Raw genomic sequence first — 17,276 nt, 5'->3', positions numbered from 1 at the left:
CTTATAATTAAACTGCGGATTTTATGCATTTACGACAAAAATAGAAACGTACAGTTCAAAGCAGTGGACATATTAAAAAGACTTAAGGACATCGGTTTTAGCTTAATAAGATAATTAAAAGAAGAAAGCATTTTTCATTTGGTTCCTTTGGCTTGTAATCGACGCAGACAATTTTTATGTTGCATAAAGATCCGCAGTCTACTTATAATATATCCGTGGTTGCAAGAATAAACGCTGCATGTCACAATTTCGACAAATTTGAGTTTATGCATTAATTGAACTTTATACTATAGGATTTATGTATTTATCAGATAAAAAGCCTCAAAAACTTTTGCAATTTAACCGATGTCCTATGATGAAAATGAAAGTATGTGACATGCGGTGTTGTTTCTGACAACCACAGATATATTCCCGTTGATAAATCAACGGCTGGCTTGTTTCTGGAGGTGTGCCACTATTTTTGAGTATAGATTTTAGTGACTAGCTAGCATGATCGATAGCGATCTAAAATGGACATCTACCTCTCGACTTCGACCTTGGGTTCCGCTTTGATCGCCGCCTCCAGCACACTGGGTAACCGCTGGGGTTCCGTGGCGGGTGAGAACGGCCTACTGGGGCTCGCGGTGATGTACTGCGGCGACGAGCCCTTGAATTCCCCCGCGTACGTGACGCGACTCGACGAGGAGAATGAATCGGCGGTGGTTTGCTCCTCGATCGTGGCGAACGTTTGGCTCTGAGCGAACGCGACGAGTTTCGGACTATCCGGCTCCACGTCTTCCTCCTTGATATCCTCCGGTACCATGTCGGCGGGTTGCGGCGACAGAGGCGGCGAACTCGGATCCGGACTAGACGTTTCCACGGTCTGTGTCGAACCGACCGGCGGCAAGGACACCACGGACACCACCTGAAGAGCGGCGACGGCCTCCTCCGTTTCCTGAGCGATCACGTTGTCCGTGTGCTCGATCACCTGCGCGCGACAACGTTATCCGTTAACAACAATATTATTTATGTACGCTCCGGTTCATAAGTCACCGAAGGCTAAATCAAATTTGGACGCAGACCATTTTTTGTAATTAAAGGATATCTACAGTTGGGAGCAAAACTGATCACACACACTTCAAATCGGAATAACTTTTTTTTGAATGGACCAAACGACTTGAATTTCTCTGTAAGGCTAGATGAATTAGTTTAGTAAATGACGTCTTGAAAATATGTTGCGAATGAATTGTGGAAAACAATAGTAAAAATTGATTTTTAAGACTTTTTTGGCTGGCCAATAACGAAAATTTAAAAGATGTGTTTGGTCAACTTGTATGTATTAATTGGTTCACGAGTTATGAACGATCAAAAGTGGTAAAAAATGAAAATCTTGAAAAGTTGCAATTTGCGTGAACCACCCTGCACATTTAATTTTGTATATTTAAATCAAATATTATCGTATAGTAGCTACATCTAATCAAAACAGAACAATAAATTCAAGCCGGAAGCTTGTACTCTTTAATTACCATTCTGTTGAAGATAAGTAAGTGTCCGGTGATTTATGGACGGGAGTGTATAATGGATAAAAGGTTCGGAGAAAATGTGTCTTTTGCCCCTTCGAGGAATAAGACAGACAGATACGGTACCTCGTGCGGCTGATAAGTAATGAGTTGATTGTCCCGGAATCTTTCCGGGCACAGTTGACTCTCTATGGCTCTCATCTGCTTTTCTAGGTGCAGCCTCGCGAGGCGCTCCCTTTCCAACTGTCGTCGGAGCTCCACCACCTCGCTGTTGACCACGGAATGTCCCTCCGTGGTCACGGTTATTACCGACAATGGTTCTGGAGACATACTGCCCAATCCCTCGTCACCGCTCTCGCTGACGTGCATCGGTAGGCTGACGACGACACCTCCTGAAATCGAATATCCAGCTGGTTATTGTTTCTGTATATGGATTCACGTATGTACAATATGACCATTCATAGGTTTCTTCTGAAAAGCATGAAACGATCCCCCATTCTCGTCCACATTTCCGCCCTGTTCGATCAGCCCGGTCGAACGGTCTGAAAATTGGAGGACGAGTCGCGGAAGGGCGAACCGAGTTTCCGATTCTATCGATCGAACTTTTTCCCTCTCGCGGAGAACGGAACGGAATATCCGGCGTAGGATGCTCGGCCGCCAAGAATGTAATTACTCCCGCGAAAATGACGAACGATTCTTCAATATTAATCTTCGCGCCGCTTCCGGTCGACAAATTAAAAAATTCCTCGATGACTCGGTCGCGCTGGAACGAGCCACCGTCGCACAGTGCCTGCAAATCGCCAAAACCTCGCCGAAATAGGAAGTGGTACTCCAATTTAGTTCAAAATTGATACCCCGGGGTTTTTCAAACCTAAATTACAAGAAAAAGAAAATTGCGGATTCTCTTGAAACTTATTTCTCTTGTTCCCATATTTCTTGAGAATAAAATTGTTTACTTTCGGCCATGATTTCTGTCGAACCTACTGTGCGTTAAATAATACTCCGTGCATCGCGACAAAGTATTCCGTCGAATGAACGACGCCGACAGACCGCTCGGTGCCAATCACGGCGGTTATTTAAACGCGGAACACTCACCTTGATTATCCGGCTTGCGTTTCTTGATCGGAACATCCCCACCCTCGTGCTGATTCACCAATCGTTTCAATTGACAATTCTGCGACAACAGCTGGGTCTTCTCCTGCTCCAGCTGGTATATGTATTCCGCGGTCTGCTGAAGTATCGCAGCCTGCAACAATAAAACACGGTATCGTTGAACTACCTTCATTGTCGGAAGAACAATCGCTGCGAGCAATTTTCGCTTTCGGTTAAAACGCGCATATTTAATATACGACTTTCTGTTTGTTTATTTTTCCGGTTTTATAATATTTACAGTGAGCCACGAAAGTATTCGAACGCCATTTAAAACAGAATAACGACCTGATTTTTTATAATCAATTAGAAGCACTGATTTTCCTCTCAGCGTCAGTCGAAGCTAAGATTTCGATTACTAAAGAGCTTCCTCCCGCGCCGTGAAATAAAGAATTGTTTTATTACAAAAATAAATACCAGTGTGCATTCATTAACACCCATATCCAATAACGTTGGACAATACTTAATGAATTAGGTATCGTTTTCGCACGAGAAGGGTAACCTTTGTAAACGTTCAGTTTTCAAGTTGAGGGGAAAAGCGTGCCGTGTTTCGAAAGAAGGGGGAGCGAGTGCTTGTATGGACGCGTATGGAAAGCGTATGGTACAGTCCCTCGGGAGGATTTCGCTTCCGAAACTTGAAGACGCTTCCTGTTTACACGCCGCGAGCCTGAAGGGTTTTACTCCGGGGTCTGCTCGAGTCGATAACATCCGGAGAGAGGTGACTATCGCGTGTCTCGTTTCTTGGGTCTCGTGACTCGTGTCTCGTTTCTTGGGTCTCGTGTCGCGCGTACGTACTACGACGTAGTAAAACGGGAACCGGTGGAGAGGAACCAGTGAAAACAAAAGGGCCAATTGATACCGAGTCGAAGGTAACGGGCTCCGGCCGTACGTTTCGCACCTGCCGACAGGTGGCCGACGAACAGATGCCTTTACCAACGATCAAGCTTCAGCCTCCCTCGGTGTATTCGCCGCTTCTTCCGATTCTGATGGAAAATAACCAAACTCGTCGCCCTCTTGACGCTCCGAATGCACCGCAGATATTTTGCAACCAATACGTAGCGATAAGAATCCGGAATAAAAAGTATTTGTAAATAACAATTAACTTTATTATTTTAAATAATTCTATTTAGACTTGCACAAATAATAAATGATCATTTTTGCTTTTTATTTGAATATCCAAATAACAAATAACGTGTTATTTAATTTTTTATTTAAATAAATTTATTTATTGTGCCCAACACTGTAAGAAAGAAGATAGATTTCTATTTCACTCCAGATTGTCGCAATTCAGTAAGAAAATTTTCATTTTGCATAAAGATGCACTGGTTACTAATCAATTACTGAACATTTAAGTATTTGAGTAAACGAGCTAGATGTTCTCGCAACGGTTCCCGACGATCAAAAAATTCCTGTTAATTTCAGAACAGCATGTTCACGTGGGCGAGGGATCATGTCCTGCACCACAAGTACAGCGACACGGACGCCGACCCCCATAACTCGAACAGAGGGCTCTTCTTGGCTCACATGGGCTGGCTGATGATGAAGAAACACCCCCTGCTGCGACAGAAGCAACGCGAGATGGACTGGTCCGAGCTGACGAACGACAAATTGATAATGTTTCAGCACAAGTGAATATCAATTTATCCTATTGGCCTTTCCACGTTTCCGTGGAGACGTTTGATCGGTGATTTCTCGACCGGTCTCGTTTCAGCTACTTCTTGTATGTCTACATCCCAATCGCGGTCATAATTCCCGTGTCGGTACCGGTGTATTTTTGGAATGAATCATTGTGGAACTCTTTCTTCGTGGTATATCTTCTGCAGTACGTTACCAACTTGCACATTACGTGGTCTATCAATTCGGCGGCGCATAGGTGGGGACCGAAACCATACGACACGTGAGTCTACGACGCTGCTGCTTCTCGAATTCGAACGGAATGAACCGCGGACATTCTTATAAAGACGATAATTTTTTAATATTGACATTGTTCGTGGCGTTATTTCAGGAGGATCAAAGCGGTACAGTCGACAATCGCCACAGTGCTGACGTTAGGCGACGGCTACCACAACTTCCATCACGCTTTCCCGTGGGACTATCGAATGACGAACCAACCGTTCTGCGTATCCGCTAGGGTGCTCGAGATCCTCGCGTACCTGGGACTGGCATACGATCTTAAAATGGTAACGCCTAACATAGTTCAGGGCCACGCCAAGAAACACGGAGACACGGCCGATCGAGACACCTTCGTGGACGCGGTTGGCAACCTCTGAGAAAGACGAAAGGACGCGGCACGAGCCATGTGAAATGTCCAAAGATTTTCTCCATTTCAATGGATACGAAACTGATTTAACACCTCATACAATAGTTCAATGTTTAGTATTTACCTCGTTTATTAAAATCAAAAAACGAATTTTAAAAAAAAAACTGTGCGTCTAAGAGAAAAAAAATTGTAACGACGCTCGGTAGTACGTCATCGCGTTCAACGATCCCCACTCCGCGCCCCAGCGCTCCCTACTCCACTACACGTTCCCACTCCGATTCATTCCCACTCCACTGACCCACTTCGCAACCGAAGGAGCTCATTGTGGTTTTCCGTTCGTAGTAGAACGGAAAGTAGAAAATAAAAAAATATATTAAAAAAGCAATTTAAAGCCCACGCTTATATTAAAATGCACTAAAAAGGAGAAAATAATTTTTTAGCGCTAAACTATATTGACGTAATCTTCGTGGGCGCTCCACAGTTTTATTTATAGTCACTAATGCCTAAAAAAAATTATTTTCTCCTTTTTAGTGCATTTTAGTATAAGCGTGGTTTTCAAAGTTTTTTTTTAATACAAATTTGATAACTTTTTAGGAGCGTGTGAGGGTTAAGTACTTAATTTATTGAATAAAAATTTGATAATGTAAACGATATTGTGGTTAATGGAATAGCAATTTTTAGTGGCGATCAGAAAATCGCATTCAATAAAATGATAAATAGTTCGGGGGTATTGCAATGTCTAGTTTCTAGTTAAGCGTGAATAAACAGCCGATACTCGTTTCGAACAGTTGCCTTTTCATCGAGCGTTCGTCGCCGTCGTCGAGGGGTTAACGGTCTCACCCCGACGACGACGGTGATACTCGCAAAAGTTGCACTCGAGAGCAGAATGCACAGGTAAACGCTCTTCCACGGCTGTTAGTCTTGACTAAATATCCCTCCTTTTACTCCCGAGAGTATAATTCACGGGAGTTTACTCCGGCCCGGGTGTGTATCTGCAGCGTCTACAGGCTAGTATTTGTGTCCAGTTTCTCGAATTTTTTTCTTCGACACACTGCAAACAAATCCGTGAACTTACGAGTTTAATTATCATCGACTCATCCGTGTGCCACGATGCAATTCTCCGTTCCGAAAAGACTCGGAGCGAGCTATGCGGCATCGCGTGCAACGCCGAGAAATCTTTGTAGAAACGAGCAGCAGAATCTTTCTTGGAAATAGGAGGAAACTCTAAGTGAGGAGATGAGAAAATACGGGAGACACGGAGAATCGAAGATTCTTGAGAATTTTCAGAGACTGCGGGGAGGAGACGGCGTGGCAAGAAAAACTTGTCAAACGTAAGAAGATAGATTGAAATGGTGGGAAAAGAAATTGCAGGAAACGGTCGGGAGAACAACGAGAAAAAAAAGGAGGAATCCAAGATGGGAGCTGAGAGCGTCTCCGTCGAAATCGAATCAGGGTTGGCGGGAAGAGAAATATTACGCGAGGAATGGAAAACGATGTCTCGGGAAGAAGAGTGGGGGACGAGAAATAATCTTTGGGCCAGGAAGAAATGGATTTTGAGGGACGAAATAATTCAGAATTCGAAAACGATCGAAAGAATTCGAAAGGAATGCGGCAGGAAGCTGCTGGATTGGATGATTCCACTGGCACTTTCGGTTGTAGCCGAATCATCGGCTGAAGTGTGTGTGACCTCGAGGGACAACTTGCGAGGCACAAAGAGTACGTGTGTTGCGTGTTCCGCGTCGAAGTGCAGCGGCGAGGTAAAAGTTGCACGGTTCGCTCGCGACGACTTCGCGAAGGGCGTTTCGCACGGGACACAAGAGAGGCAAAATAAATAAAAATCTTGAAAGAGAAACTTCAAGAAGGTAAGTCGCGAAGACGCGACGGGCGCCAGAAGAAACAACAAAGAGACGTCTGAAAGAAGGACGAGTAAATCGCAAAGTCTTGAGAAAAATCGCCACGAACGAATTCAAGGGGGCTAAAAGGTGTCGAGAGGGAGAGGTAGAGGGGAATGGGAGGGTGTTGAAAGAGAAGGAAGTCGAAGGTGTGCTGCGACAGGAATAAGACGTCGAAAGAGAATAAGGAAACCAGAGAGGCAGAGGTGCCTTAAACGCGAGAAAGGCCGAAGAGAGAGAGAGAGAGAAAGGGTGTCCGCGGACAATAATATCATCGGCCCTTTCCGGATGCGAGGCCGCCACGCTGGTTCTTATTATTCCGTTTGCATGCGCCGCGCCGTGCACGCAAGCAAGGCCGATCTTACTTCGAGTAAAATCGCGAACACTTCGCATCTGCCCTCCGCACAAAAGGCTAAACGGCGACGCGGTCAGCAGCAGCTCGAATCTCGGTCGACCGAACGAGACCGATGATTAACCTTCCTTCACACGATTCAAATCCGCAGGATTCGTAAACAAAATGATCGCGTTGCTTCTATTCGCTGCAGATGATTAACATCTTGGAAAAAAACTTGGTCGAACAGGTTGTTACGACAAGTTGGGGTTAGTGATGTTATGAAATAAAGTAAAACTATAAAAGTAAGTACATAAATGTATAGAGAAGCTTCCCGCTCAGGCGATTCAGCTCAACTGACTTCGTGTTCAAAGTCCACCTTCGGAAAGGCAGAGTTTTATCGATGCTGGAAGGGTAGGAGAACCCAGGTATAAGGGACAGCGGCAGAGGAGACTTTTCTTTATACGGGATAAATTGTAAATAGCTAATTGAATATGTCCGTTGATGTTCCCACCTTACACCGACGAAAAAGAGGCTCGGGAAAGGACACACGCGGAAACAAGTTCAGCAGGCAGGGTCACGAGGAGCTCAGACCACGGGCACGTTTCACGGCTTTGATGAACTTTCCTTTCTTTCGATCGCCAGCTGCGCGGTATTATGCCCTCTAGTCTTTCGCCTTTATCGATCGGCTGTGTCGTCAGCCCATTCATTCACGGTCACAGCTGTCCGTAGTATCCTGATTTTTCCGACACGCCAACGTCAACCCGCCGAGAAAGTGCCCGAGTCCCCCGCAAACACGCGCTCCGAACTCGGAACTTTAACTGCGATTTCCAAAAAAAAAAAACAAATTTTGTTTTTCTGGCGAGCTCGTCAACAGGAAAAAAAATGGAACAGCGTCGAAGGTAGATGAAGAGACCGATACGTTGTTCACGTGGAAAAACGTTAGTCGAAACGCAATCTTGTTGTCTGGCTAACGTAAACGCTGTAGTCGCCGCTGCACGGTCTATTAAAGCGAATGAGAATTGCAAATTACATGCATTTGTTCGTCTGTCATGGCACATTGCGGTCAGGCGTCCCGGCGCCAGACGACGCGCGACGCCGCAAACTCGGCACTCCTCGTGCCCAGTGTAGCCGGAAACGTAGAAATACGTTTTCCGGGAAAGCTCTCTTCGCTATCCTCTTTCTCCGTGATCGTCGACGTTATCGCTGCCAGATTTCGAATTCCACGACGGTGCCGAGCTTCTTCGAAAAAATTCGTATCGACGAATTTTCGACCCGGTGTCTGCTAGACGATAACAAGCGAGGAACAACCTTGGACGACAAAACTCTTCTGCGCTGGTTGCATCTCGCGCGATCTGCCGAAGAATTCCTTAACGGTCGCACGGCTCCCGTTTCCGACGTCTCTCGTTTCACCTCTCCGAGCAGGTAGAGATCCGTTTAGCATACATCGCTGTTACAAGAGACCTTCCTTCCTGGAAGACTGCGCCAGCGAGCCTCGTTTTTCCCCCGTTTAGACACGATTTCGCCACTCTTGCCCGAGCCCTCGGGAATTTTAACTCGGCCTCTTTCACTCCTTCTCGTCTCGCTCCACCTCGAAGTCGAGGGAACTTGGACGACCTCGAACGTAGCGGCGAGGTCAGATTTGAAAGAAGAAAGTCGGACGTTTCGAAATTGAAGGAAAGAAAGAGGGCGTAGAACAAAGAGGATTCGGGACTCGAAATGCTAACTGGGAAGGAAGAGGGAGACGAGGAAAAACTAAAGAAAGAAAAGTATCGAACGATGGAAAGGGAGGGGAAGCTCTTAAACGAAACGAAAGGGAAGAGAAGCCAAGGAAGAGCGAGAGAGGAAGAGAGTTCGCGTCGCTTTCCGCGAGGTGCGAGGCGAGGCGTGCGGTGCGGTGCAACGGCCAGACGATCCGTGGGGGTAACGTTATGCAACTGCATTCTGAGCGTGGCGTGCGCTCGTACGTGCACTCGAGGACATTACTCCCGGCGACTGCGAAGTCGTTTCCGAGTGGCGGAGCCGGCCACGGGCCGGTCCAAAAAGACGTGGAAACTGCGACGATGGCCAAAATATCTTGTAAAGCCGCGCATACAGTCGGTGTCGCGCGTCGTTCCGGAATCGACGTGACCGTCTTACCGTCTCCGCTGCACCGCACCGGTTCGATGCACTTTGGCCCATCGTGGAACCCGATTATCCGACGAACAATCCGGAATCGATTCCGACCGCTGCGCTGGAATCGCGATTGCTTTGGCGCATGGCGCCCGCTTAAATCTCTCTCCCTCCGTCGAACTATTAACCGTCTCGATGCTTCGGACCGAACGATTTTTTAAACGATTCCTCGCGCACCGCGGTTTCGCCGAAAGCGAGCCGTTGAATCGATCAATTTGTATTGTATACCAACGTCATTTCGTTTTCAGCGATTTCCTGTTCAACGACTTCCTCTTATTCGCCCGAAATATGATACACGAAACGCCGTAAAATATGTGTTTTTGATTCACAAGCAAAATTACCTGCTCATTTCACATACGACAGAACTTTCCCTCCAACCCAATACATACCTACATTTAATTTACAATATATTGTCAACGTGTTCTCGACTAAGTTCCGTTGTGTATCTTATAAATACATACATTATTATGTTAATATTAAAATTTGTTTTTTAATATTGCATTGTCATCCAGTTCTGAGCTATGTTTAAAGTTTAAGGTCTCTAGCTCATCAGGAAGTGGTTTAAAATTCGATTACACAAAATTCGACAACATCGACAACTCGGCAAGCTGATATAGGCGTGGTAATGAAATACTAATTAAGACAACACAATTCCTACGAACGAAATACGATTCGGAAGTTTCGTTTCCCGGTTTTCGGAGCACGTAGGGTGGCCCTGCAGAAATGCATCGCGTCGATGCAATTACGCGCGGAACAGTGCCGCCGCTGGACGTCTTAGAGGGTACATTAACATAAATACATAACGTTCGCGTAACAAGTTTGCCGCGGTTCAACATACTCTAGGCGAGCGAGCGAGCGTGCGGCCATTCGATCACGAGCTTGTTGGCTATAAAATATAACCGGCTGGAATGCGCGTGGGAATGCACGCACGGGTGCAACGGAGAACGATATCGACGACCGATCGATCGCGACCGATCATTTTCTATTATTCAGACACCCCCGGAAGCGCACGATTCCTCCTACCGCGGCGAGCCAATATCTTTTTGTCGCCTCGTCCCGATGCAACTGCGATACAGCGTCCCCCGATCATCCGTCATAAGTAGATTGCGTATCTTGTTGCAAAGTCGCGTTCCCTCCGCATCGTTTGTTACACCGCGCCGTGACGAGCAGAATTCTAACTTATTTATTTCTACCCTCGAGAATTTCAATAAAATAACGTCGAGCCACGACGTACCGTTCACCGGCGATGCCTCGACGTTTAAGTTTTCATTACTCGCATATGGTACTTGCAATCTGAAAACTTTAAATTTAGTTTTCCAAGCACAAACAGAGATGTCGAGTTCGCTGGCAAATATTTATTTTGCATCGAAGTAGCTATTTTATGCGATAGAAATTTATTCATGCTCGTGTCATATAAAGTTCCATGTAAACGGCGCACAGTATGGTCGGAGTGGACAAAAGTCTGTTCTTGACGGATTCTTATAGGAAATTTCACATTGTGAAATCGAAATATATCAAAACCCCAGGATGTTTTGACCCGAAATTGAGAAAAGCTTATCTGAAGATATTAACGTCTATAAAACTTGATTCTAACTTGGTGTTTTATTATTGCAACGAAACTATTTTAACGGTTAATGAAACAGGAAAAGTGGACATTCCTCGCCTTTTTCGATACCTTCTATATTTAAAGAAAGGACGGTAAACAACGTTCTTGATTACAGAAAGTCAGTAATTGATTGGGCTAGGTCTCTAACTAATGAGCTCTCTAACGAGCTCTCTGCCACTTATGCAAACATGATTCCTGCCGTTTGTTGCGCTAATTTTAGATTCCCGGCATTTGTTTCATACACCAGAGACATTTCTGAAGGGATTAGTAAAGCCAACTATCGGTGTGATCACCAGATTCAGAACCCAAACGATTTCTTCGGTCGATCACGAACGAGTCGTGGAAAATATTGAAGGGCAGCGAACCGCATAGATCGACGTTACGCGTGGCAAGTTTAAAATGTATTGTGGGTATAAGATACGTACCGTTGCCGATTCGATTTCGGATTTCAGAGAATACGACGGTATCGCGGGTTCACGGCAGAGCGAATCAATTCACGTTAACGCCGTATCGTTGTTATTTTTCAGCCGTCCCGCCACAGACTCTTTCACGCGACGATCGAACCTGTCGTTCCCCTTGTCGCGTTGGTAAAATTTCATATTTTGGGTTACTTTTCAAAGATATGTTCGTTCGAAAATCGTTCTAGCAAACTTCGTTTGTAACTGGAAGACCATAATCACGAGAAGTGGCATACCAGTGCAGCCCACGATATACTATACTCTACATACTATCCTCGCCGCTTCTCCATCAAGCAAATCCCCATATCCAGCCGAGGATAATATCAACCGAGCCATTCATCGCGTCCTTGATCCGATTATGGCGTCTAGGACGGTTCCGGTCGATCGAGGTGTACAATTTCTCATGAATTTTAATTATCGATATTCTTAGAACCAAACCGCAGAAAATCTATAATTGCATCGGTTACGAGAGCTGCCCACGCTATCCGCGCAGAGCACGACAGAACCGATCAGAACCCGTTCTATGAGGTCGTTCGGAAAGTAATTTCGTTTCTCGTGTAAACATTTAGGTATAGTACGAGCTACTATACCAATTTCATATTCATAAAATTTAACAAACGTTTAATTTACGAGTTAAAATTTAAAATAGCTTCGAGTACAAAGGGTTAAGTTTCCTGAAAAATCGCAGAAGATCAAGGAATGGTAAAAAATAAGCTCTTTCATTTTCCCTTGAGAAAATAAAAGTGCTCCGAACGGCGTAATAATATTAACGAGTTCGGCGATGCTCGAAAACGTAGAGAAAGAGAAGAAATTTCCTGGAAATTGGTTGCGATTCCAGCAATCTTTTCGTTTTTTCGATATCTCGCGACCAATGGGAGAAGAGAGGAGTGGGGAATAAATGTGAAAGAGAAAAAGAGAATGGAACAGGATGGGAAGGGAACACACCTGACGCTCTAATCCAACGGCGACTCCGGTGGGACAGCTGTATTCGCAGGAGAGTCAACACTGATAACGACGGCTATGCGATTACTGGCTTTAGCCGGAGCCATGGAAAAGCCGGTAATTAGTTAACGTGCTCCAGATTCGATGCTCGAGCCGATAAGCTGACAGGCTGACCGCCGTTGCATGCGATTCATGGGGATGGTTCACGGCCACGGCCAAGGTCACGCAATACCAACTCCAAGAATACCATACTCGTGCCTGCATTTTATTCTCCGGCGAACGAGACGAAAACAATGGCTCTCGCGACTACGAACATACATCCTCGACGAAAATCGCGAAAACACCGGGTTCCGAACCACATTATTATTTTCACAAGTTGAGCTGGTGGATCGTTTGTTAAAAATAAATCAACGATCTTAGAATCGTGTTAACCCCTTGCCGTATTAAATCTTTACTGTTACTGGGATTAAAACGTCTTCATCCCCAAAACAATTTATAGCTTTTGTATGGCTACATTTATTTCAATGCCTAAATATTGATTACAAACGAATCTAATTTTATTTCATTTAAAAGGAAAGGCGTAACATGACTTTATTAAAGTACTTTAAAAAAAGTACTAAAGTATTTTAATAAAATAAGGCAAGGGGTTAACAAACAGAGATCACTAAAATATTGTAACTAGACTGCGGATGTTTATGCAATTTTTAATTTCTGCAGTCAAATTTCAAGAAAGCATGGTTAGGGTGCAAAAATGTTTACCCTTTGCACTCGGAGCGATTTTAACTCGAAAATGAAACATTTCTTCCGACCTAGACTATTTCCATTCTCTATGATTTTTGAAGTTTTATGAATAATAAATTGATAAAATACCTCGTACAATACCTACATGTTTAGTAATTGGTTAGACACCGATATATTTAATAATGTAAACAATATTTTGAGTAATGGTACAGCAATGTCTAGCGCCTCAGAGTCGCCATTCGAGTGCCAAGTGTTAATAACACCCATATCCAAAATTACAGTTTCTCATTATCTCCGGAGGAAACGATTCCGATGTGAAGCGGTTAAAGAATGTTCCGACGTGATGCGGTGCATCGATCGCATTCCAGAATGGCGGAGCGAGCAAGAGGATCGCGATTCGCCGTTCCCAGCGCGCGTCGTTTGCGAGTTAACAAACTGTTGGCGGAGGAGAGGTGCACGCGTTTTATTGCGCGCGGCATAGGAGGGCCATGGGAACATCCGCGACTAGCGACGGATCGCATCCGTGGAAACGTCCCTGGACGTTCGGATGGCTCGGACATATTTTCAGGAAATCGTAGTCTTGACGCGCGGGCATGCCTGGTGCTAAACGGAGCAGGGGGCAAGACACAACAGACAAGAGAACTCGCGACGAAGGACGAGGGACGACGGACTAGGGGAACCAGTTGCAGGGGACCAGTGAAAACTTGTATTCATGGTCGTGGAATGACTTCGGCTCGATACACGGATGAATCGCGAGAAGTCCGGTACCAGCACGTGGCCGTTTATGGGAGACGCCGCGGTGCCCATTCGATGGCTAAGTCAAGTCTCGGCTGGACGCGTAGACGACCCTGACCTTGACTGTCGGACAAGGACAGCGAGACACGGACACCGTGCAGCTACGTTCACAACGGTACCAACCGCTCGGCGAATGCAACTCGGCGATTTTAGACGGCCGAGTTTGACCTACACTACTGCTCATGGAAGTTGGACACTTGGAAATTAACCCTTATCCGTCCATTATTTTGCGAACTGAATCTGTCCCTCGGTATCAAATTGACACAGTGATGAAAGATCGACGTTTTTTAATTCAAATTGATGAGTCAGCATTTAAATCTTGGCTTTTTCGGTTATGTGTTTCGCATTACAAAAAATAATAACTTACTTCGGGAAAACTGTGTTAAATTGACACGAGGAACGCATTAGGGTTAAGAGAAGAAATACGAACAGAAATTGGTACAGAAATTACGGTAACATCGTTTCCAAAGAGGGTGCTGACATTTTTTTCTTTAAATATTCTGCACTGACACTTTTACTTTCGTATAAAAATATAAATATTACACTGTAAGAAGTTAGATGTAGTCGATTAACGTTGTTATCAAACGATTCTCGTCGACTAAAGTCATTTCGGTCGAAGTCGTTGTTGGCAAAGATGAAAACTGTATCGGTGAAACCTGTGTCGGCGATTTTCATGGGACCCTACTGTCCAGACCTGGGTTTTAGAATTGGGGCATTTTTTTCACAACGCGTACAAACATTTATACACATATTATATATTACTACATTTACGTGTATTACTTAAGAAAGTAAAATATTAGTGACTTATTATTTGGTAAATGAGGATGACACTATAAAGATATTTTACGTATACAAGTAATGAATGGTTATTTTAACTTGTTAACCCCTATACGATCCTCAGGATAAAAGTTCACCCATTTACTATTTTCGCATACTGTAAAATCATTGATTCCTTTATGTCTATGATGTATCTCTTTAAAATGTGACGTTACAAATGAAACATAATTTGTTGATTCAACGTGTAGAGCAAACATGGGTGAATTATTATCCTGGTCTCTTTTATGCAACTATACTTGAGGAGTGCATTAGGCTTAATATCTCGAGGTACAGGTCCCCGTCGACGTGTCTCTCAAAATTCCATTTTTCGTACAATTTTGTACGCGATTGCGATCGTTAAAAATTGTAGCTACGTGTTATCCCCGTGTTTTCCAGCGTAACTAACACGATCGTGTACCTGCTGTGAATCCCCGAAGGATCCGTGATCCGATCGCGACAGGATCGGAACAGAAACGTAACGAAACAGAACCGACTACGGGCGAGCACGCTAAACTTTCTCTTCGCCGCTTCTGTGGACTGGAGGATTCCATTGGCCGGTGCTCGCTCCCAAGGTACACGGAGGGAGAGGAAGACACGACGAGAACGGGCAGAGGGAGCGAGACGGGACGGGGTACGAAGGGCACCGAGCCCCATGCGCGACGATAATTTCCATGGAAGACTGACGACCGCCTCATGGTCGCGGAATGCAAACAAACCATGCCCGACGACCACCGTCCCCATCGTTGGTTTCTCCTCTGTCGCGCCTTCTCGCGCCTTGCAGCGTCTTACAACGCTTTGTAGGATCCGGCGCGCGTGCACCTTCAGCCTCGATTCACACGCGCTCACCGGGAAACCTTTTTGTTCCTGAGAACGTGTCCTCCTTCGTCTCCGCCCCCCTTCGTGTTCTCCCGTCGGATCAAGTTCGGTTCTCCTTTTCTGTGCTCCGTCTTGTTTCGTGCGCGCGTTCTTGCGCCGCGACGCTTCCGATTCGCCTTCTTTCGTCTCGCGATTCCCCGTTTTTGCGATCGGTCCTGATCGACCGTCCCGAATTAGTCGAATTCCTCTCGCGACGATTTCGTAATACAGTCAACCCCAGCGCGATTAACACTAAACCTACCAATGCCGGTCGAATGACCGGTTTTATATTTTTCATGTTGCAATTATTGAAATTATGAAGTTGCTTACATGAAAATTGAATGAATAAATTTCTTTATACAAGCACATATTGAAATCTAAAGAAATAGAGCCTTGTCATTTTTGTATGCCAATCATTTTTATCGCTTTTAGTGCTCGGTAGGTTTAGTGTTAATTCGTGCCGCGTTATAAGATATTCAGAATTAGTAGAAGTCGCGTCAGACTCAATTAGAAGTCGCAATTTTTGCGGCCATCGACCAGCCCCTGTTTGTTATCGTGTAAAAGAATGTTCGTTACTCTGGAAAGGAAGGGGCGATTCAATGAAACGCCTACACACGCTTGGCCACGTTCGCCAACGATAAAATATGCGGAGCGGGTTCAATCGCATAGACGATGCGACGCACGTGTACACGCGCGTACACACGGGCACGAGCTGATTCTTTGATTTGGCACTCTCAAGCCGCGTCGGCGACCGATAAACGTCATTTTTCAGTCTTCCGTTTAAAAGAGTAGCCGGCCCGTGAATTATTCAGAGGCTCTCGCGGGAGGCCACTCTCGTTCTACGGCATGTCGCGCGGACAAATTTCCGGTCGACTTCGGTGACATCATCGGAAAGAAGCGAATGAATGTTCGTTTAATTACAATGTGAAACGGAGTAACTGGTTAGGTCACACTTGGAAATTCTTTGATGATCTAGGCAGGCAGGTACTATTTGTGTTAACAGCGAAGAACATTGCAAAGGATCGATTTTCATCTCGATCGAAGGTAAATCGCTCTGGACGAGATTGAAATCCGCGTTATCCGGGGTTCTATGCGGCCGGAGCTACACACGGCGGGAACCACTCGCAAACCGAATCGGACAAGGAAAATGGATGGAAGAAGTGGCCGTGCGACAAGTTCTACGGACGAAACGAGTCTAGTAAGGGAACGAAAGGAAGGAAGAGGAGGAATTCGATCGGATTCGAGGAAGGCGATCGACGACAGTGGCGGAGAAGTCGGGCTTGCACCGGTCCTTCTTATTTATGCATTAAAGATGCCAATCGATAGCCACCGATATTGCCATTCTTGAGTGGCGCGTCCCGTGTCTGGTTTACAGTCGAAACTTAAACTCCATTTCACTATGGTATTTCAAGTAGTTGCCGAACTCTCGAGAAACTTTAATATCCCGCGTCGCGAGAGATTAAAGATTCAACCGCCACTTGTCATTCCATCGCCACGTTCCGGAGCTTCCACCCCGTCGCGCGTCGCACCCCAGGAGAGTCACCCCGTCGTCCCTCCACTACTCTTTTCCTTCACCGCTTTTCCCTGTCGCGTCCACGAGACCTTTCACCTTGGAACGAATCGCGTTTGACCAGCCGTTCCGTGATCAGGGTATACGTGTTCTGTCCGGAAAAGGTATCCGGCCTTTGCTTGTATCTTCGTTCTTGAGTGAGCTAAGGCGTAATATATTGTAATAAGTGGCCTACCACTGATACGCAGCT

The 17,276-nt window shown here is 45.4% G+C and overlaps 2 protein-coding genes across 3 annotated transcripts in view; one reads left to right on the top strand and one right to left on the bottom strand.

Annotated features, from left to right (window-relative positions):
- Positions 1 to 17,276, bottom strand: part of Crp (transcription factor cropped) — a 119,916-nt gene that overhangs the window by 17,270 nt on the left and 85,370 nt on the right. The window contains exons 3-5 of the mRNA XM_076433595.1: positions 2,595 to 2,745; positions 1,626 to 1,891; positions 522 to 967 (exon numbers count right to left, since the gene is read on the bottom strand). Coding sequence (XP_076289710.1) covers positions 522 to 967; positions 1,626 to 1,891; positions 2,595 to 2,745 — 863 coding nt within the window. The remainder of the gene's footprint in view (positions 1 to 521; positions 968 to 1,625; positions 1,892 to 2,594; positions 2,746 to 17,276) is intronic.
- On the top strand, positions 1,824 to 5,328 carry LOC143213591 ((11Z)-hexadec-11-enoyl-CoA conjugase-like). Of its 2 annotated transcripts, XM_076433599.1 has the most exons (4): positions 1,824 to 1,938; positions 4,076 to 4,276; positions 4,360 to 4,545; positions 4,654 to 5,328. In XM_076433599.1, the coding sequence occupies exons 2-4, from the start codon at positions 4,077 to 4,079 to the stop codon at positions 4,916 to 4,918; spliced, it is 651 nt and encodes a 216-aa protein (XP_076289714.1). In that variant the 5' UTR covers positions 1,824 to 1,938; position 4,076; the 3' UTR covers positions 4,919 to 5,328. The 2 variants fall into 2 exon arrangements, with proteins under 2 accessions (XP_076289714.1, XP_076289715.1); XM_076433600.1 differs by lacking the exon at positions 1,824 to 1,938 and having other exon boundaries at positions 3,677 to 4,276.

The sequence above is a fragment of the Lasioglossum baleicum genome, chromosome 11 (genome assembly GCF_051020765.1).
Source record: "Lasioglossum baleicum chromosome 11, iyLasBale1, whole genome shotgun sequence".
Classification (NCBI taxonomy): domain Eukaryota; kingdom Metazoa; phylum Arthropoda; class Insecta; order Hymenoptera; family Halictidae; genus Lasioglossum; species Lasioglossum baleicum.
This window is presented reverse-complemented; position numbering and strand designations above follow the sequence as displayed.